The sequence below is a fragment of the Protopterus annectens genome, chromosome 7.part1 (assembly GCF_019279795.1).
Source record: "Protopterus annectens isolate FY-2018-M chromosome 7.part1, PAN1.0, whole genome shotgun sequence".
NCBI classification, from domain to species: Eukaryota; Metazoa; Chordata; order Ceratodontiformes; family Protopteridae; genus Protopterus; species Protopterus annectens.
In genome coordinates, this window is record NC_056740.1 from 14,535,086 (window position 1) to 14,558,893 (window position 23,808).

Genomic DNA, 23,808 nt, shown 5'->3' on the forward strand with positions numbered 1-23,808 from the left:
GAACAAGATAGCAAGGAAATGGAGAAAAACATTGTAAATGAGGAACTAGAAAATGTATTAAAATTGGTTAATCCAGAGTCAGCAGCTGGTCCGGATGGAATAGAATATATAATGTATAAAAATATTACAAGGTTACAAAAAGGATATTTTTAATGGTGTTAAATGAAAGGTTAAGTAAGGGATTTTGATATAAAGAGCTACATAACGGAGTAATAACATTTATATGGAAAAAAGGTTATAAGGATGAAATTCAGAATTGGTGACCAATAAATCAAACAATACAGAATATAAAATATTTATGAAGATTTTTCAGAAAAGAATAGAAAACAAAATAAAGTTATGAATGCATATATATATATATATATATATATATATATATATATATATATATATATATTATAAAAAGAAAAGTGTGCAAGGGTTACTTTTAGTTATACGGGAAGTAGTAGATGATGTATTATATAGAAATTATCAAGCTAGAATTATGGTAGGTGATGTAAGCAAAGCATTTGATTCTATGTAGCATAAGTACAATCATATAGTAAAGGGAACAAAATTATAAGGGAATGTGTGACAGCATATACATTTAATATAGTAAGGACATTGATTAATGGTTTGTTAAGCAATGAAATAGTACTTTAGAAGGGTATAAGACAAGGATGTCCCTTGAGTAGTATAATATTTTATTTGGTAATGAATGTGATTTCCACATTTAGAAATAAAGAAATGCAAATGATGAGTTACATAGCTAATGAAGGGGTAGTTGTGCCAATTTTGCTTTCTTATGCAGATGATGATATCATTACTGCAAGAACTAGCATAGGCATGAGTAGAATAATAAAGGTTTTGCAAGACTATTTAAATGTAGTAGGATTAAAAATAAATAAAGAGAAAAGTCAAGGATTAGGTTTTGATGGTATGTTGGGAGGTATTAAGTTTAACTTAATAAATATAAAAGTGCTTGGGATTTGTTTTGGGAAACAGGAAAATGCATTACAATTATGGAAAGAAAAAATTGAAAACATAAGCAATATGTGTAGGTTTTGGAACACTTTCAGACTGTCATTCAAAAAGAAAGTTTATTTTATTAATTCTATTCTTTTATCAAGAATACCATATTTGGCAAATACATTTAGTATGCTTGCTTTATGTGAAAAGGAAGTTTACAATACTATTTGTTTCCTTTATTTGGGGGTGTAGATTGAATCCTGTAAAGAGAGATATATTATGTGTTAATAGAAAAGAAATGGGTTTACGATTAATTAATTCTATAGCTTATGTAGCATATTTGCACTTATTTAAAATATTACAATGTTTAAAGTGTAATGATGATTCATTACCAGTACAAATATTGAAATCTAAGTATAAAGGTTATATATTTATAATAACAAAAGAAAAGTTATGGACCAATTATGAAATAAAGAATTATCAAGAGAAAATTTTTTTCATTGAAAATAAAACTTGACGAAATACAAGATAGAAGAAAATGATACAATAATGTTATGAATAAATATGTTTGTGTATACCCATGGAAAGAATTTATCAGAAGTTAGAACTGCAGCAAGTCAAGCTAGAATGTCAAGATGTAAAGATATGATTGAAATTCAAGATTTTCTATGGAAACTGAGTATACAAAAGCTTCCAGTGAAAGCAAATATGACATACAAGACAAAAAAAGTAGGATTTGTCTCTATTGCAAAGAATTTGAGACTAGTGGGTATGTTTTTCTTGGATGCAGACAAATCCAAATTTTATGGAAGAAGTTAGTTGGTTTTAAATATTTAGAAGGAATTGAAAATGTAAGTGAATTAAATATGGACATAATTGAGTATGGTTATTATAAATGAAAAGGTGAAACGTATGTAGCAAAATTTGATAAAAAAATTATTTGCACATGGTTGATTTAGAGACAAAGAGTTAAGAAAATTTTGCTCAATAAAAATGGGATTTGGTAACGATGTTAAAGAAAATAACATTTTAGTTAAGGAAAATTGAATAGGGATATCATAACTAAAAATATTTCTCTTTTTATCATTTTGTAAAAAAGTTATCCATGTAAATTATGTATATATTGCAAATATGTATAAAAGTTTAAAAAAATAGTCTTGCAAGCTAGACCTTTGAGAAAATAGTTTAGTTTAGCTTAATTTAGTACTCATAATGCAATTTTAGATGTTTTTGTATGTGTTTTAATAAGCTTTTTAACATTTTTTAACACATTTTCCTTCTTTTGTATGTTACAGATAGCGCTGTTTAAATATATGAAATGCACATATATTTTTAGGAAAGCATGTTGTTAGGAAAGTGTTTTTGGTATTTTTCCATATACCTTTAAGGAATGAATTAATTATTCAATTAAACCATTTAAGTATCTGTAGGTTGATGTATTTAAATGGAAACTGTTGATTCATTTATGTATACGTCTGAAGAAGCAGTGGGTTACACTGTGAAAGTGCTAACGCTTTTTCTTGTTTTATTAAACCGACTGAATAATAAGTACTGTGCCGTTGCTTTGACTTACACCATTTATTTTTCAATGTATAAAAGTTTATTGTAAAATTTTGTGTTTTTTTAAATAAAGAGCCTCATACTCATCATTGGTGTGAGTGAGACCCATTCTGCAGGAATATTCTCAAGAACGCTAGCTTAGTAATTAGTTATGAACTTAAAAAAGCATGAATCTAAGGCAAAAATTTAAATTTTATAATGTTTTCTGTAAATGTGAATAGTATTAAGAATATAGTAAGAAAAATAGATGTAGATGTAATTATATCAGAAGACACAAGATTTGTTGACAAGTGAAGAAATATTACAGAAAAGCTATGAGGGAGGAAAGATAATCTGGAATTTGGGAAATGAGAAATGTTCTGTAATAGCCACATTCTATTGATATTAGATGTAACTATAGCAAAAATGGGAAGATTAACTATTGTACATTTAAAATGAAAAGAACACGTATATAGAATAATAGCATCATATGCTTATACTACTTATAAAGAAAGGGAAGGTTTATTTTATCAGATTTTAGACTATGCAGTAATAAATATGAATATTATAAAACAGGAGACTTTGTGATTTAAGAGGCAAATGTAAAAAAAGATAGTATATAAAAAATGTTAGACATTATATTATAAGATGTGGTAAGTTAAACATTTGGGACAAAACTTCATGGACTTACAAAAGAGGTATGTATAGAACTGAAATACATTATTTTACGGTATCAGAAAGTTTAATTATTGGAGAAGGGAGATGATTACAACAGTATTTTCTGATAATCTTATAATACAGCTAGAGATAAAAGAAAAAAGGAATATAAAAATATAGGCAAAGGAATAAAAAAGATAATTGAGAAAGCATAGAATGAATAAGGAAAGAGAGCAGTAATATAGTTATGGAAAGATCATATTACTATGATAATATTTTATAAAAAACTCTTCTGAGTGGTGGATGATATATAATGAAAAATATAAAAAATGTTTTTTTTTTTTACAAAGGCAATATAATTTGAGAAAAGTAAATAAAGAAAAAACAGAAAAGAACATATAACACAATGGAATTTTTATATCACAATGATAGAAAGTACTTTGACAAGGAAAAAGAATTACATTAAATAAAGAAAAAATAGAAAAATTGTTATATAAGCAAAAACATTTTTACAAGGAAAAACAGAAGAAGTATCAAGTTACTTAAGTAGATTAGTAAAGGAAGATGGTAGTATAATGAGGGGAAATACAAAATGTTAAAGGAGAAATAGAAAAAAATCACTTAAAGATTATGAATAGTGTAGTACAATATGTACAAGAAATATGTAAAGAAAAAAGAAAGTAGTGAAAAAAAACACGGAAAGTAAAAAAAATTAACAGAAAAAGAGAATAAAGAGTTGGAAAGGAGGTTTCTTTAAATGAGCTAGATAAAGTAGCAGGACAAGTAAATATAAATGTGGCTGTAGGACCAGATGGAATAGGGTATAAAAATTAAGGGATTGGCAAAAATATTTTTTAAAGATTTTGAATGAATGGTTAAATGAAGGTTTAATGTATAAAGAATTATGTAGTAGAATGCTAAAATTCATATAGAAAAAGGAAGATAGAATAAAAATAAAAAAATGGAGACTGATAGTATTGAATAATAATGATTATAAGATCTTTATGAAAATAATACAAAAAAGACGAAACTAAAGTAGAAACTATTATTGTAGAAACTATGTATAGTATAAAGGTGAAGGGTTGTCAAGAATTATTAATGACAGAGAAATTGTGGATAATATTATGAATAAAAAAAGAAGCAAAGTTTGTGATAGGAGACATTAATAAGACATTTGATACAACTGGACATGAAATCTTATAGGAAATAATGAAAGAATAAAACATAAGAGAGAAGGTCTAGAAATTATGTATGTCAGCATATAGTAATAATAAAATAAAAATACTTGGAAATGGTTGGTTAAGCCAGAAAGTACATATGAATAGTGATGTAAGACAGGGATGTCCAATGAGTTGCATACTCTTTGCATTAGTTATGAATATGACAGTATGTGAAATAAATTACAGAAGGAAGGCGGCAGGGTATATAACACCTTGTAGGGCTAAGAATTTCAGTTCTTTTAACATATGCAGATGATGTTATAATAACTACAAAAAAATGGATAAAAGAAGTAATAATTTCCATAAATGGGTGCCTAGAGGGGATAGGGGTGGCTTTAGGTACAAAGAAAAGTTAAGGTTTAGGTGATGTATTGAAGATAGTGGGTATTAAAATTAGTGGTATATATTTTGCAATGAATATAATTTCTGTGTTAGGTATAACATTTGGGAATAAAGAAGTGGAATTCAATGGGAAAAACAAAAGAAGAAATAAAACAAACCTGTCTTTTCTGGAGAACATTTGAATTATCACTCAGAAAAAAAGCTTATTTGATAAATTCAGTGCTGATGGGGAAAAACAGGACACCTAACAAGTATATTTATGTTGCCAATAGTATTTGAAAATGAATTATTGCAGTTTTGTTTGTCATTTATATGGGGTTCTAGATTAAACCTAGTAAAAGCAGAAGTTTTATATATAAATAAAGAGGAAGGAGGTTTAGGGTTAATTAACTCAGTAGTATATGCTGATTCATTAAAGTTGTACAAAATGTTAACATGGATAAATGAAAAAGATGAAAGATTTCTAGTAAAATTGTATGAATATAAGTACGATAAATTTTGGGGTACGGTAAAAAAGAGTAAAAGAGAAAGAGAAGAAATAAAATGTTACCAAGAAAAAATATATATTTTGTTTGGAAAATAAAAACTCATGATATAGAAAAAAGATAAAAAAGTATGGCATAAGAATGTGATGATAAAAACATTGCTATGTAAAGCCATTGGAAAATCTAACAGATGAAAAAAATAAAGCTATAAAAATAAGAAGCGAATGGTCAGAAAGTAAAATGTCAAGATTTTGTGTGGAGACTGGTAATAGATAAATTGCCAGTAAAAGGAAATAGGCCATATAAATAGAAAAGTAATATAATATGTTTACATTGTCAAGAAGAAAAAAATACATAACATATGATGTCCTTACATTCACTGCTGCAGTATTCTTAATATATGAGGATTCCCTGATGTGGAAGCCCAACATTCGTCCAGTCTAACAAAGACTCTTGTTGCTTTAAATGTATGTCGAACATCACCCAAAAGCTCCTTGCACAGCATAGTGCATAAAGATGATGTTCAGGCCTACCACAGTCAGAACTTCTTTGCTGCCAGTCGGAACATATTTTTCACCATTGACTTATTTACCTGTGTCTGTTTTCTGACAGTTGAATGCATTTTTGTTTTCCAGTGACTACATACGCCTGCTTGCTGACTTCTTTGCAGTTGCAGATAAGTGCACCATTGGGGTTTTTGTCTTTTCTTGTCTTGTTTTGTGCTCTTTGGGTTACTGTCATCCAGGAAGGGTAAATGCCAGTGTGGGAGAGAGATTCCCCATAAAGACCACCATGATAAGTGTCCTTTTGTTTAGGAGCTTCTCGTGACCATACATTTTGTTCAATTTGTCAGGCTTTCATTCCAAAAACACTTTGCAGTACACTTTCTTCCCTTTCCTTGTATCTTGAGAACTAATGTCTTAAGCTTCTCACTAAAGATACAATGGAAGGAATCTCCCGCTCAGAGGGCAAGCCATTAGTGAAGAAGAAGAAAAAGGTGAAAAAGGTATGACCAGAATCTTCTGCTGTCCAGCCTCTGCCAGGTGTTTCTCCCAAGGTCATTACAAACCTGGAGGCTCACCTTGCTGTGTTATCAGATTTCTCTGCCATGAGTATGTTGGAAGCTTGTGAGGATCCGGCTGGCAACATGCCCAAAGAGGCTTTGCCGGCCTCTGTCTCAGATGTTCAGGGGAACCACAACTGATTTTTCTCTGAGGGACCCAGGGGAGTTTCTCCATTTTTAGTTGGGGAAGACGTTCCTACTATGGTTCTCAATTATCATCCTGAGTCTGAGTCATCTCAGTTTTTTTGGGATGTTCCCTTAAAAAGAAACAAAAACCTAAATATGTTTCTTCTGCTAGAAGGGATCCACAAAGTGACTGGCAGACATTTAATCAGGGGCTATTTACTGCTTTAATGTCCTTAAAGCCTTCTCAAAGGATTTCAGTTTCTGCTCCTCCTTGGTCATCTACTCCCCTTAAAAGGCATAGAGAACAGGATTCTTCTGAGGAGAGTCAGAGTCTGATGATGAATACCTGACGTATTCTACTCAGACGAGGAACCTATTAGTCCTGATGTTCCTTTTAAGGAAATTTCCTTTGGGGACACACTCTCTAGAATGATGTTTTTTTTAAGTGGGATTGTGCTCCGGTCTCTGATATCCATAAGAGGTACTATGAGTTCCTGCAGTTGGAATCTCCTACATCTGTGGCTATTCCTCCTGTTTTGGCTGCTTTGCTAGATGCTTTTTCCAATGTCTCTCATGTGCCTGATTCTCTGCTCCCTGCTCCCAAGAAACCTGACAGGTTTTATAGGGTGCATGAGGATTGTTATTTTTTTATATAAATATCCTGCTGCTGACCCCTCTGTAGTGTCTGTAGCCTTTGATAAGCTGTCTCAATTGCTTCCTTAACTCAAGTTATTGCCTTCTGATAAGGACAGCAGAGCTATGGAAAGGCTGGGTGAAAAGGTTTACACTTCTGCTACCCTATCTTTTAGGGCTATTAATTATCATTCTGGTCCTCAATAAACTCCATCCTCCACCCAGGTAAAGTAAGTACACCCACTCCTAACTTAACTCACTCCTCCGAAAATATTGCTACCTCTTTCAACAATCACTTTACACAAACCGTTCTATCACTAGCTAGACAACACAACCCCCCCCCATAAACCCACACCATCAACTAGAACTAACAATCTCCCAACTAGCTTCTCTTTCTCTCCTGTTCCTACCTCCAAAATAAAACAACTACTAACTAAACTTAAAATCACCAGATTAGCAGCAGACAACCTCCCAGGTGAATACATTCAACTTGCAGCTGATGCTCTAGCCTACCCCATATCACTCTTGATTAACAGATCTCTGTCAGAAAGTTATGTTCCTACACTATGGAAAGTCTCACACATAATTCCCCTACATAAAGGAGGCCCTTCAATAGATCTAACCAATTACCGCCCCATAGCTATTCTCTCACCACTTTCCAAAATACTAGAGAGATGCATTCATTCTCAAGTCTCAGATCACCTCTTTGCTAACAACCTCCTCTCCAACACACAACATGGTTTCCGACCTAACCATAGCACCACCACCGCCTTACTCTCTTTCTCTAACACTATCCTCATCATCATCTTCTTTCGGCTGTTCCCGTTAGGGGTCGCCACAGCAGATCACCCATTTCCATTTCTTCCTGTCCTCTGCATCTTGCTCTGTCACACCAACCACCTGCATGTCCTCTCTCACAACATCCATAAACCTTATCTTAGGCCTTCCTCTTTTCCTGTTACCTGGTAGCTTCATCCTTAGCATCTTTTTCCCAATATACTCAGCATCCCTCCTCAGCACATGTCCAAACCAATGTAATCGTGCCTCTCTGGCTTTGTCTCCCAACCTTCCAACCTGGGCTGACCCTCTAATATACTTATTCCTAACCCTGTCCACCCTCGTCACACCCAGTTCAAATCTTAACATCTTTAATTCTGCCACATCCAGCTCAAACTCCTGCCTTTTTGTTAATGCCACTGTCTCCAGCCCATATAATATAGCTGGTCTCACTACCCTCTTGTAGACCTTCCCTTTCACTCTTACAGGTACTCGTCTGTCACAAATCACTCCTGACACTCTTCGCCACCCACTCCATCCTGCATGTACTCTCTTCTTCACCTCTCTTCCACACTCACCTTTACTCTGAACTACTGACCCCAAGTATTTAAACTCATCCACCTTCGCCACCTCTACTCCTTGCATCCTCACCATTCCTCTATCCTCCCTCTCATTCACACACATATATTCTGTCTTAGTCCTGCTGACCTTCATTCCTCTTCTCTCTAGAGCATATCTCCATCTCTCCAGGGTCTCCTCCACCTGTTCCCTACTCTCACTACAGATCACAATGTCATCTGCAAACATCATAGTCCACGGGGACTCCTGTCTGATCTCGTCTGTCAACCTGTCCATCACCATTGCAAATAAGAAAGGGCTCAGAGCTGATCCTTGATGTAACCCCACCTGCACCTCAAACGCATCCATCAATCCCACCGCAGACCTCACCGCTGTCACACTACCCTCGTACATATCCTGTACCACTCTTACATACTTTTCTGACACTCCTGACTTCCTCATACAATACCACAACTCCTCTCTAGGCACCCTGTCATATGCTTTCTCTAAGTCTACAAACACACAGTGCAACTCCTTCTGACATTCTCTGTACTTCTCCATTAACACTCTCAGAGCAAAGATCGCATCTGTAGTGCTCTTTCCTGGCATGAAACCATACTGCTGATCACTAATCATCACGTCCCTTCTTAACCTTGCTTCCACTACTCTTTCCCTTAACTTCATGCTGTAACTGATCAATTTAATCCCTCTGTAGTTACTACAGCTCTGCATATCACCCTTATTCTTAAAAATCGGTACCAAAACATTTTTTCTCCATTCCTCAGGCATCCTCTCACTTTCCAAGATTTCATTAAACAATTTGGCTAAAAACTCCACTGCCATTTCACCTAAACACCTCCATGCTTCCACAGGTATGTCATCTGGGCCAACAGCCTTTCCATTCTTCATTCTCTTCATAGCTATCCTTACTTCCTCCTTGCTAATCCATTGTACTTCATGATTCACTATCCCTACATCATCCAACCTTCTCTCCCTCTCATTCTCTTCATTCATCATCCCCTCATAGTACTCTTTCCATCTCCTCAACACACTCTCCTCGCTTGTGAGTATGTTTCCCTCATTATCCTTTATCACCTTTACCTGCTGCACATCTTTCCTAGCTCGGTCCCTCTGTCTAGCCAGTCTGTACAGGTCTTCTCCCTCCTTAGTGTTCAACCTTTCATACAACTCTTCATATGCCTTATCCTTAGCCTTCGCCACCTCTCACTTTGCCATGCACCTCATCTCCTTATACTCCTGTCTACTTTCTTCATCTCTCTGACAATCCCACTTCTTTGCCAACCTCTTTCTCTGTATACTCTCCTGTACTTCCTCATTCCACCACCATGTCTCCTTGTCGTCCTTCCTCTGTCCAGATGTGATACCAAGCACCTTTCTAGCCGTCTCCCTTACTAACTCTGCTGTAGTTACCCAGCTATTTGGTAACTCTTCACTGCCACCCAGTGCCTGCCTTAACTCATCCCCGAACTCCACCTCACAATTACCCTTTTTCAATTTCCACCATTTGATCCTTGGTGCTGCCCTCACACTCCTCCTCCTCTTCTTGATCACCAACGTCATCCTACAAACCACCATCCTATGCTGCCTAACTACACTTTCTCCGGTCACCACTTTACAGTCTCCACTCTCCTTCAAACTGGCCCGCCTACATAAGATATAATCCACCTGTGTGCATCTTCCTCCACTCTTGTATGTCACCCTATGCTCCTCCCTCTTGTTAAAATACGTATTCACCACAGCCATGTCCATCCTTTTCACAAAATCCAGTACCATCTGACCTTCTGTATACCTTTGTTTAACACCATACCTACCCATCACTTCCTCATCCCCTCTGTTCCCTTCACCACCATGCCCATTGAAATCTGCTCCAATCACCACTCTCTCACTCTTGGGTACAGTCATCACCACTTCATCCAATTCACTCCAAAATTTTTCTTTCTCATCCAATGCACACCCAACTTGTGGAGCATATGCATTAACAACATTCATCATTACACCATCAATTTCCAGCTTCATAAACATCACTCTATCTGACACTCTTTTCACCTCCAAAACACTTTTCGCATAATGTTCCTTCAGAATAACTCCTACACCATTTCTCCTCCCATCCACACCATGATAAAACAATTTGAACCCACCGCCGATACACCTAGCCTTACTTCCCTTCCATCTGGTCTCTTGCACACACAATATACCAACCTTCCTTCTGTCCATCATATCAGCTAGCTCTCTCCCTATACCAGTCATACTACCAACATTCAAAGTTCCGACCCTCACTACCACAGTCCTAGCCTTTCTCCTCTCTTCCTGCCTTCGGCCATGCTTTCTGCCTCTTCTCCTCCTTCGGCCAACAGTAGCCCAATTTCCACCAGCACCCTGTTGGCTAACAGTACTGGTGGTGGTCATTGTTAACCCGGGCCTCGACCGATCCGGTATGTAAATAGTAACTGGTGACTGCATGAAAAGTTTTGGTGAAGTTTTATGCCAGATGCCCTTCCTGACACAACCCTCCCCATTTATCTGGGCTTGGGACCGGCACAAAGAAATGCACTGGCTTGTGCATCCCCAGTGGCTGGGTTTCTCTAACACTATCCTATAAAATAAAAATGCAGGTTATCTCTCCTCAGCTACCTTCCTAGACCTCTCTAAAGCTTTTGACATGGTCCCACACAAACAACTCATCTCTCTTCTCAATAACCTATCCTTCTCTCAACCAGTCATCAACTGGTTTCAGAGTTACCTATCTGACCACCAACAAGCAGTTGTTTGGCAGGACAACCTATCCCCCAACTACCAGTCTCCATAGGAGTTCCCCGAGGGTCCATCCTGGGACCCCTACTCTTCTCTATTTTCATCAGTAATCTATCCTCAGCCACAACACATGGCACACTCATACAATACGCAGATGACTCAACCATCATCTGCACAGCTCACTCCCTACCAGAACTGCAAAAAGTCACACAGGAAGCATTTTCTTAGATAGATTAGTACTAGGCTGACTGCCCTTGCGAGACATTTTAAGCCTAGCCAATTATCCCTTGTGAGACTCAAACCCTGCACCTTGTGTTTGTAAGGCAAACACCTTAACCATTATGCCACCCTCCCAGCCCACTTCTATTGAAACTTGGTTATCCGATGCCCAACTAATACTCAACCCAAACAAAACAAAATTACTAATCTTCCAACCCACCAAACTTACCCTAGACAGCTCTCACTTTAACATCACAGCAAAAGACAACACCACCATCCATCCTACAGAACACACCAAATTACTAGGAGTAGAAATAGACAATAAACTGAACTTTGACATTCACATTTCCATGACCATTAAAAAAGTGCACAAAAAACTAGGAGCATTATATAGAAATCAGCAACTACTTACCAAAGAAGCTAAAATGTCGGTAGAAATTCTCATCTTATCTCTTCCCTACTCTACGCCTCTCCAATATTTACTAACCTTAGACAATGCGAGCTAAATAAGCTCGAAACCTGCTACAACAAAATCGCCAAATTCGCCACAGGGGCTTCTTACCATACTCACCACTGTCTCTCACTAGCAGAACTGGGCTGGCTAGAGCTCCCTCACCTCCTTCAATGGTACCAACTCACACTCACCCACAAACTAATAAACCAACCACTAAAAGTCCCATCCCTCCAGAATCTACTCCAACCCTACATAACCATGAGACCACTAAGATCCAGACCCACAAAAACCTCCCACAAGAGCCATTAACTCTGCTGGAGAAGCATTATTCTCCTGCACTATAGCCAAACTCTGGAACTCCCTCCCATCCTCAATTACCTCTGTAACTTCTTGCACCCACTTTAAATCCTTACTAAAATCACACTTCAAAACTTGCCAGATATGCCCTTGCACCCCCCCCCTCTAATACCATCCACTCCCCCCACCCACTACCTTTCTCAGCCCTCTATCAACAACCTACTCTTAGCAAGCTTGGCTATTCATGTTCCGAGGCTACCTACCACATAATACTAACTTCTTGTAGCAACAACTGCTAATGGCTGTTATGTACCTCAAAAACAGATTGCAGCAATTGTTCACTGATGAATCTCAACTACATTTGTAACCATGTTTAGTATATGTCACCATATTTTAAAACTGTACTATGTTCTACAGCTGTTTTACATCTGTTTTCCTCTTGTCTTGCATCCTTAACTGGACTAATGTCTATATTTAAATGCTATGTTTTTTAACTGTATAATGCAAATAATACTTAATGTGGAGCTTTTCTCCCCGGGCCTCTGCTGAAAACGGACCTGTGTCCAGTCGGACTCTCCTGGTCAACAAATGTAAATAAATAAATAATCAGACCCATATATCTAGGTATGTGTTGGCTCTTCTTTCTTAGGCCTGTCAAATTATTTCTGATTTTCTACACTCTGAGGGTAAAACTTCTGTTCTTTCCTTGAAAGGGACTTCCTCTCAAGTCATTCATCATTCTATTAAATGTAGCTATGATGTGGCAGATGCCTCTTCTAGGGCTGCTGTTTTTGGTTCAGTGATGAGGAGACATTCTTGGCTTAGGCTTCAACCTCTACCCGATGATATTAAGGCTAAGTTGATGGATGCTCTTCTGGATTCTAAGCTTTTGTTTGGGGAAGCTGCTGCTGGTTTGTTTATGTCCCCTCAGGATAAGGGTAAGGCCTTATTGGAACTTAAACATGTGTTTGCTTCTCCTGTGCCTAAATTTCAGAGAAACTACCCTGCTAAGCCTGCCTTTGTTCACAGACACTCCTATCCTCCTACTAAAGGTAAGAACAGTGGCAAATGGACTTCTCCTGCTAAGACTCCTCAGTTTTCTGGGACTTCAAAACCTTCCTTTCCAGACAAACGAGGTGCTGTATGACTATTTGTCCCTTCCCAGCCACTTTCCTCTTTCTCTTTGCCTTTCTCTTTCTCTTCCTGTTTGGCTTCAGATCACTCAGGATTCTTGGGTTCTGTCAATCATTTGTCAGAAGTACTTGTGGTGACCCCTAACCGGAAAAAGCCAAAAGATATTACTTACTTAATGGTGTGGAAATCCCATCCTCCTTTTATGGGCATTCCTTAGCCTCCTCAGGAACAACTTCCCTTTTTCCCAGAGGTTTTTCAAAATCTCTTGACTCGTGGTACTATTCAAGAGGTGTCTGTGTCCCAAACAGGGAAAGGGCTCTACTCCAGACTATTTCTAGTGCCCAGGAAAGAGGGCACTTGGGGACCTATTCTAGACCTCTCTCATCTAAACACTTTTCTAAAAGTGCTTTCCTTTGGGATATTGTCCTTTCAGATTCTGTTTCCTCTCTTGTTCCCTCAGGCCTGAATCTCTGGATCTCAAGGATGATTATCTCCATATTCTGATCCATCCTCTTTTCAGGAAGTTTTTCATTTGTCTGTTGCTTCCTGGCATTTTCAGTTCTCTGCTTTGGCCTTTCTACTGCTCCAAGGTTGTTCACCAAATGCCTTGCTCCTGTGATTGCTTTTTGCAGGCTTCAGGGGATCTAAATATTTCCTTACTTGGATGACTTGTTGATTCAGGTGTCCTCTCCAGATACCCTTTTGGAAAATTTTAATTTTGCTGTTTCCCTTCTTCAGAGTCTGGGGTTCACTATAAATTTCAAAAAGCCTTCTCTGACTTCTTCTCAGGATCATGTTTTTCTGAGTTGCAGGATTCAGAAGGTGCCAATGCTGGCTTCCCTACCCCCTCCAAATGCCTTAACTCTCGTTTATTTCTTTCACAGTCTTCCTCCTCTAGCTTCCATTACTGCTACAAAGTTTCTGAGAGCTCTGGGTTTCATGGCATCCACCATTTTGATGCTCTCTCTGACCAAACTTCACATGAGAAAGTTTCAGTGGTTTCTGAAGTCAGTGTGGCTTCAACATACACATCCTGTAGACTTTGTAGTTCCTATTCTTCCTTGTCTCAGACAGGAATTTCATTGGTGGGTTCAACAGTTGTCTCTGAATTTAGGGATCTCTTTTTATCCCCTTCTTCCCTCTCAGCAATTCTTCACAGATGCTTCAGACATGGGATGGCAGGGTGACATTTGGCTGCCTAAAAGTTCAGGTGCTGTGGTCGCCTCATTAGCAGAAAAAGTACATCAATGTCAAAGAGATGAAAGCTCTTCTGCTGGCTCTTCAAGCCTTTCATCATCTTTTCTCATTAGGGCCACTCAAGGTATTCACAGACAATACCACAGTTATGTGGTATATCAACAAACAGGGAGGAACAAGATCTTATCTTATTTGCCAGTTGGCACTTCTGGTATGGGATCCTGCTGTCAAGTATCAAGTGAATCTTATAGCTCTTCCAGTCCGAAAACTCTGGCAGACAATCTGAGCAGGTCCATAACTCAGTCCCATGAATGGATGCTTCACAGGGATGTGTTTCTGGACATTATCCACCAGTGGCGTACTCAAGTGGATCTTTTTGCCTCCCCTCTGAACAGACAACTTCCTCTGTTTTATGCCAGAGTCCCAGGTCCTATGGTGTGGAAGGTGGATGCCCTCTCATTTTCTTGGAAGGGGATGTTTCTTTATGCATTCCCTCCCCTTCCTCTCATTCCAAACGTCCTGCTCAAAATTCAACAGGATGCTCCCAAAATCTTGTTGGTGACTCACTTTTGACCACAACAGCACTGGTTCTCTGTACTTCTGCATTTACCCAAGGGCAAACATCACAAGTTACCTCATAGGGTGGATCTACTCTCACAAGACAAGGGATCTCTCATCCATCCCCACCTGTCCACACTTAACTGACACTATGGGGGACAGGATTTTGATTCCTCAGAGACCCTTTTTTTCTGAGGACGTGCTGCAAGTCCTGCAGGATGCCAGGAAATCTACTACTAGGAAATCTTACTTACCCAAATGGAAGAAGTTTTCTATTAGATGTCTCTCTCATAACCTAGACACACTTACTGTGGATGTGCATTTGGTTCTCTCTTATTTGTGTGAGTTGCTCAATGCTGGCTTGGCCTATTATTCTATTCAGTTTGCTGTGATTATATTAACAATACTGCAGTAGTGAAGGCAAGAACATCTACTGTTATGGTACGATTTTACACAGCTGTACTTTTTTTGAAATTTAGAAGAGTAAAAAAAAGTTCCAGGGAAAACTATGTAAAAAAAGATTTTTTTGAAGATATAAAAGAAGTGGACAAAATAAACACAGATATAATTAAATATGGATATTAGAAGTAAGAATACAAGTAAAGAATGTGTTAAAAGAATAGATAAAACATTATTTTATGTTATATGGAATGAAAGAATAAATGTAATTATGTTTAATGGTAAATGGATTTTAGCAAGGACATTAAGTAAAATCAGATGGTGGTTATGGAAAAAGGAGTGGGTCTCTAACAGGGATGAAAATTTAGTATGATTGTAAAGGAAATGATGAATATGAGTAACTAGATGTATGTTGATATATCTGTAGATTTGTAAATGTTTGTAAATTTGTAAATATGTTGTAGATACGAATTGTTTTTGTATATAAATAAAGGACCCTTACTCTTTTTGACAGGTGCTATGGGATCTTTTATATCCACCTCAACTACCAACAACTCAAGTGTATGAGGCCTTGGTTTAATGTCTCATCTGAAACACAGCATTCCCCTTATTCTGCACAGCAATATCAACAACCAGTCTTACCTGGTGTGGGAAAAGAACCCACAACCATCTGCTGCAAAGATGAGTGTGCTACCTGTTACACCACTAATACTGATTACCTTGGCATAATATGTACAAGCGCCTTAAAAATGTTATGTATCAAAAGAGTAGACCCTCATTGTATTTTACTGCTCACTGGTTTAATTCCGGGTTCAAGGCAAAAACAAAAATCAGAATATTACCTGTCAGAATTAATCTTACACAATCACAAAGGGATCTGTTAGCTATGAATAACCGTATTCAGACACTGCACCACTTAGGCAGGAGAGTCAGTACAGGTAGATTACTTGTGTTTTAGGATATATTTCAACTTAAAAGAAAACATTACATCTTTAAATACACTGTCCCCCATAATTTGAAAGAAAAATATGTTGCTTTATTACAACTGTTTTAATATTATAGTTTAGAAACAATAGACATTTTGAGGTTATGCAATCCAAGGGATCTACTTTATATTGTTGAAAAAACACTTATGTGAAATTCAAAATGTCGAGACCACTTTGCTGAAATGGCATGTTATCTAACACCCAGGACATCGCAATTTCACTCCGGGAAAAGAACCACTGGCCACCATGGTGAACTTTGCCCTTTTCTCCACTATAGTACAATCTCAGAGTTGATATATTTAGTTAAAGGGGTGTGGGGGGGGGGGGGCAAAGCCTCCCACATGGGTGGGTTTGATTTGCTTTGGTTTGTTTTTTCTCTGTTGGTGGACAAGTGGTTCATTTCCTGGAGTGAAATTGCGATGTTCCAGGTATTCGATAACATGCTGTTTTGGCAAAGTGGTCTTGATGTTTTGAATTTTGCATAAGCATTTTTTCGACGATATAAAGTAGATCTAATTCAAGATACTTCAAACTGTGTTATCCAATAAACTATTGTTAACATGGCAATGTTTGGGGGGGCTAGGGGTCTCAAAGCAGCAAAGAGGTAATAATTTATGCTGCTCAAACTAGAAATTTATACTTGTATGACACAGGAAAGATCACAGGTTCATAGATATATATTAAGCTAACAACCACCAGGGCCTTTATTAGCATAGCCATGTGACCCAACCCAATTGCATCCCTATGTATCATGGGAGTTTATTAGGAGGGGGTATGTTATTTATTTATTTGTCTTTTGTTAACCGGGTTAGTCCAGCTGGGCTGGTGGCTCATTTTCAGTGGAGACCTGAAGAGAAAAGCTCCACACACAAAGATAGCAATAACACAGTTACATTCGAGTAATAAGAATATGAATACATTCATGCTATAATGGAAAATTAAATAACACATACATAGTAAGATGAATATATAACTACATATATTCATACAATAATATAAATTAACAAATAATAAAATTTGGCATAAAGAACAGTTTAAAAATGAGGGTTTGCAATAGGGTATCAGAAGGAAGTCAGATTAGTGGGGAAGTATGTTTTAGGTAGGGTGGTGACAGGTATGGGAGGGAGTGTTTGCAAGGTGGTTTTTCAATTCTCTTTTGAAATGGATCAAAGACTGGATGGTGCATAGATTACTTGGGAATTTGTTCCAAGTTTGAGCTAAGGAGAATTTATAAAGTAATCTTCCTATTGTTTTGTTAGGTCTGTTAGGAACTTTCTAGAGGTTATATGGGGGATATGTTAGTTTTGGTATTATTGTCTGCCTCTGTTTGTCAAAGACAGGGGGCCACACCTGGGGTGAATTTGTAATTTTCCATCCATTAGTCAAAGTTTCGCTTAAACAGGGTTAGGGATGGACTTTGTTTCCCATGGATGTGGAGCCTGTTCCAGAGCATGGGGATCCTCTAAGACATATATCTGTCTCACTAACATATCTTTTTCATGTCACAAGCAAAGATTAAAACCTTGGATCTAGTGGTTTTAATGCTGTTTGTTTTGTGGATGTGCAAAAGGTCCATCAGAGCAGGATCTGAGGATTCCTTATATGACAGGCATAGATTGCTTCTTAGTGACCTGTAGGTGATCGAGTACAGAGATAAGGCTTTAAGGTGATCAATATAGGACAATGTGTTTATACCCTGGATTCTCCTGGTAAGGAACTTTTGTGGGGCATTCCAACTGTTGCATACGTCTGGTCAGGTATATGCTGAAGGAGGCATTATAGTCAGTGATGGACCTGAATGTCATGCTCTTACTTATACGTTGGGTGCATAAAATAATCTGCTTACTATTTTGGCCAAATGTTGGTTAAAGGCCAGATTACTGTCTCCATATGTTGCCAGATCCCTGACTATCAGGTTAACTCTTATTGATGGTGTAATTAGCCTTGGTGGCAGTGTTTCCAAAAGGCACTATAATGCATTTCTTGGCATTGAGTTTTAATTAATTTGTCTGTGTTAGACTGTCTTGTAAGATGGTTGTATCATGGAGGGAATCTATGATTGCTCCCGATTTATAGCATCTGTGAACTTGGTCAGCCAAAGTCCCATGATATTAGCCTTTACCTCCAAGAAGTAGATACCAAACAGGAGTGGTCCCAGCACAGAGTCTTGAGGTCCCTCACTGATGACCAGTCTTAGTGAAGATGATCTCATCAGTCCTGACTTGCTGGGTCCTGTCTGTGAGCCAGCTGGCAATTCAGCCAGTTATGCAGGAGTTTATGCCCAGTTTAGTGAGTTTGTCAACTACACCCCAGTGGGGTATTATATCGAATGCCTTAAACAGGTCTAGGTAGGCGGTATGCGCTGTTTTCCCTTCATCCATTGCCTCTGTGATCTTCTCAAAGAAGTTCATTAATTTTAGTACACATGATCTTCCCCTGACAAAGCCAAACTGTGTTGGATCCAGTTTCTGAAGGATGCCTATGTCTTTGTCGATCATTTCCATGATAACTCATCCCATGAGTTTGCATATCAGACTAATGGGTCTGTAGTTCTCCTGGTCAGCTGATAATCCACCCTTGTGAAGTGGGATAACCTTTGCAGTCCTCCATTCTTATGGTACAAAGCCTGTTTTGAGGTTATAGTTGAAAAGTGACTCAAGTGATCCTGACTGGTCATGTTTCAAGCTATTTAGGAGGCAACTTGGGATATTGTCAGGGCCCACTGAGGCTGTGTTTTTGAACTAAATGTGTGCCACCAAAACCTACTCCCTGCTAATAGTTGGCAGAAGGGTAATGCTAGTAGGTATTTCATGGGAGGAGGTGGGGGAGTTGTGGGGTAATGTTTGAGCTGAATTTGTCAACCAGCAAATTTATTATGCCTCTCTGCTCAGTGAAGGTGGCACCACTGACCACCAGTTCAGCAAACTGCTGTGTGATGTCTTTGAGGTTTCGGACATAGATGTAGAAAGGCTTCTGGTTGTCTTTAGCCTGTGAAGCTATCTTGAACTCATAAATAGCCTTATTGGACTTAATTAGTCCTCTTAGTTTCCTGTTTGGTTTCTATCTTTATGGGGGTTGCTCTTCCTGATTTTAGCCTTAACTTCTTTCCTTTTCTTATATACCCTGTTAAGGTTAGGATTCCACCTGTGTGGTTTGTTTTAGAGTTTGTTTTGGACTCTAGTAGATACAGAAGCCTCTGTAAAGAAATTTACATGGTTGTACAGGGTCTCTGTGAACAATTTTGCATAGATTGCTGTGAACTCTGGGTTGGAAGGGGCACTGAATTTTGACAAACTTTTGCTTAATAGAATGTATTTTTTCTACATCACAGTTATTTCCAGACAGTCATCTAGATTTAGTCATGGATTGCAGATACACTTCCCAAGGTTTCTTTTGTAACTCCTATGATGTCTGGTACAAGTTCTCCAAAATCTAGTGGCTTTACTGAGATGAAGTTCTGCAAATCCTAAGATTCTGTCAAGTGAAGTAAGGAGTTTATTTAGAAGAAACATACTTTCTTTAGAAGAATATGCAAATTATACCCTAGTGCATATGATTTGCTACAGTAAAATTATAGGTACTGCAAAACCCCATCTCAGTTGAATGACATGGTTTGTAAATCATCATCACATAAATTTATACAAGAAAAAAATTCTGAACCCCTAGTGTTATGGATTATAATAAACACTTGTCAAAATTCTACAGAAAAGGCCCTGGATCTGGACTGCAACCTCTAGCTAACTGCATACCTCTCAGCTGTACAGATTTTCACAGAATACCCATATTTTTGCTCATATGCTTGGTCTGTTTCTCATAAAATTGTGCTTTTTCTGGCAAATAAGAGGCAGCTCATTAAATACTGAAGTTAAAAATTAATGACAGACAATTGAGTTTCAGCCTTCATACCCTTCAGAAAATTCATGTTAATGCAAGACCTGTTATTCTATCACCTTTCTAAGTTTGTAAGAGCAATACATAAAACAATTGTCCCTATTTTTGGGTCTTTGCCACCCCCCCTTTTATTTATGACTTTGCCCAGATTTCTTGCTCTAAGAGGTTGAGTGGTATGGATACTGTAAAGGACCACTCAGTGTGAATCCAGCATTTTGACAGTCTGGTAACCTTGTTCTACAGTGATATCAATTGGCAGACTTTATCTATCAAAGACATAGTAAGATATAGTTAATAATGGGAAACTTTCCCTTTGTGATCCTTTAGGACAGCTCAACTAAAGTATGATTAAGGATACCATACTAGTTGCAGCAGTCTTTCAACAAGTTTACTAATTTTTTTCAGACGAATATTTGCTAGGAGAGACAGCCTGAATAAGACGCACTAAAAACTTCCATATTTTACAGATTTAAAGTGAAATAAAATGTACCAATTTCACTGAAAACAAGCCTTGTAAAAATGAGAATAACAGAGTAGGATAAAAAGGTTTCGTTATCAGGCAGAACTGTTAAAAGCAAACACTTTAATTAAAAAAACTAAAATCCAAGCTCAAAGTTTAAGTCCCAAGGATATCAAAGTAAAAACTTGCAATCAAAGCCAAGAAATCCAAAACAAAACAACAAACGCACAAGCGCTTTCAGCTTAATCAGCCTTCTTCAGATTTCATTTTAACAGTTTTGCCTGGTAACAAGACCTTTTTATCTTATGCTGTTATTTCACAGATTTAATCTACTATTCTTTTCATCTGGTACCAAAGATAGACTAGGGTCCATTTGCAGAAGATGCTGACTTGGAATACTAGTTTTCACACAAGTCTTGGTTCATAGTCTAAAGCACATTTATGTTTCAGCAAGATTAAGGAGTAGGACTTCAGTGCCTGCATGTTTTTGCAAATCAGGGATCATTTGCACACATCACACAGGGTTAGCTATGGCTCTTATGGCTTTACCTACGGCTTCTTTGATGGATACTGAGTGGAGCAGCTTTGTGACTATTATGATTCTAGAGATGTATGATGATTCAGCCTCATATGACTTTGCTGAAATGACACTGCTGGACAGCTGTAGTAGCTAAAGTCCAGTTATGCAACCCTTCGCTCAGAAAATTCCACCAAATCATGTCTTACAGAGCACAAAAGACGGACATTGTTATTCCTTACAGAAATCAATAGAACACTGTTTTCAGAAAATACACAGAAAACACAATTTATGGAGATATAGTTTTCCATATCTCCCATACTGTAAGGGTGGGGGTGAGGGTTTGAAGCGGTGGTACACTCCTAGCACAACTAACTCTGAGTTCACCAAAGCTTGGTAGAAACATCTAGTTCTCTACTGTAATGCTCTTTGAAAAACAATCAGGCTGTTAATAGTTATTTTTTTGACAGTTCATCTCACTGAGGTTGACTTTGGTCAGCAATACCTTGACAAACTATACAGTTAAAGTGTGTACTTAATTCTTGGCACAGTAATTGACACATATATTCTAGTTAGGGATCCGGATCTCAGAGCCTTCTGCCTGATAATACTACTACTACTAATAATAATGGTACTCATGATAACTAGGGTTGCTACCTTTTCAAATGCCCAAATTGTCCCATTTGGGTACAAACGTCAGGGCAAAACATATCCACAGCCAGTTCAAAGGACAGTACTTCACATTTTTGCCTAAATAAAAACTTATTCTTGTAGCATTTTAGTTGCTTATTCTGTTTCTTATAACATTTAGGTGTTTCAGATACAGAATGGCTGTTTTATGCAACTATTACATAAAATATAGGAAATATTTTTGTCCTAAAATCTCAGGACATTTGCCATTTTTTAATTTTTTTTTTTTGCAGGACACAACTGCCCAAAGAGGGACTGTCCCTCGCAAAGTGGGACAGGTGGTAACCCTAATGATAACAATTAAATACTGCACATATGCATTCTGTCAATGGTTATCAACTGGTATTTATGAATAAGATCATACAGATTTCTGATGAAACTGAAACCTTCCAAGCACATCTGTGCTGACCTGTATGATTTATCTAATTTTTAGGTCAGTTTAGGCCCAGTTGGCTATCCCGGTAAACAAATGCCAGTAAATAAATAAATATGTAAATTGCATTTTTTATACAGTCTGCTTTTATTAAATGTGTAATTAGGTTGTGGACTATTAGCAAGTCTGCCTGTACTTTGTTGTGAATGTCTCTCTCTTTTAATATACAACGTATGTATCCGCTAATCATACTGTTATGCACTAAGTCTCACTTATATACGAGTGCACCTAATGATATTCCAGTAAAGAGTAATATATGGTTGTGAAGAGTAATAAAAAGTGCTTTGTTTCACTGTGTGCCTGATAACTACTGTCTCCCTAGATAATTCTGTATTAAAGTGCAACTAGTCCAGTGGGTTCGTCTCTTCAATAAAATTATACTATGGACAAGAAAATCCACTGTAAAGCTGACGGTGAGTGATAGTGGTGACAGCGTCATCTTAGATACCTGCCTTATTTTACATAACTCCAGTAGTCACACAAATCCCCATAACTCAGCAATATTGCAATACAGACTCACCGAGAAGTGATAATTTCTTCAGGGATGCATTGCACGGAATGTCACACTCTGACAGCATATTAAGCAGCAGTATTACCAGAGCGTTGAGCCGCTCTTCCGTGCTGCTGTGATTCGCTCTCGCTTCTTCGTGCAGCTTCTGGAACCTTGACACCATGGTGAGGATGCTCGATTCCACATGACCCAGTCTATCAAGCAGATTTCTGAGGAGCCGGTTAGTTTGACTTTGTTGTTTGCCGTTCTGGTTGCCGCCTGTATCTGCGTGCCGAAATGTCTGCCGGAACTCCTGTATCTCGTGCCGAAGTTCCTTCAGCTCCTCTGGGACGGCTGCCTCCTGCTCATCCGGACTCAGACAGGGCAGCCGGCTTGTGCTACTGCAGCCCTGGTCCGAGGGAGGCATGGCCACTAGGCTGTCCAGGCAAGCCGGATCTTCCTTCGTGCTGTCGCTGCAGTCAGGTATACTAGTTAATGATGGCTGAATGGAAAGTTCCCAAAAGCTGATTAGCAGCCACATGCAACTTTTCATCCTGCGGTGGTATTCCTTTCAGGTTTACTAAAGTGTATGCCAAGTGACTGCAGAATGTAGAGTTCGGAGTCTCACTATGTTTTTATATGCTGAGCCCCCCCACCTCCAACCCCCGGTCAGAGTAAATCTGTGCAGTGGAACTGTGCCAGAGGCGCCTTTTTTTCGGAAGGAGGACGAAGCTGTTTAAAAAGGTTATCTCAGCGCAATAGTGGTTATTTAAGTACATACTTCAAACAGTTGTAAAAGAGCTTTGTCAGAATGAAAATTATATGGTGGATTTGTTGCTTTTAAAATAACTACAATCCCATATCTAAGAAATTTACTTTTGTACACCATGTTCATCCACCCATCCCAAAATAACTAAGTAATCTGTGTTGTGTGTGTGTGTGTGTGTGCGCGCGGATATATAT

General features: G+C 37.9%; 1 protein-coding gene across 1 annotated transcript in view; it reads right to left on the reverse strand.

Moving 5' to 3' along the window:
- Window positions 1-23,508, reverse strand: part of LOC122807617 (fibrinogen-like protein 1) — a 498,571-nt gene extending 475,063 nt beyond the window's left edge. The window contains exon 1 of the mRNA XM_044078528.1: window positions 22,876-23,508. Coding sequence (XP_043934463.1) covers window positions 22,876-23,398 — 523 coding nt within the window. The 5' untranslated portion in view covers window positions 23,399-23,508. The remainder of the gene's footprint in view (window positions 1-22,875) is intronic.
- Between the last annotated feature and the right edge of the window lie 300 nt (window positions 23,509-23,808).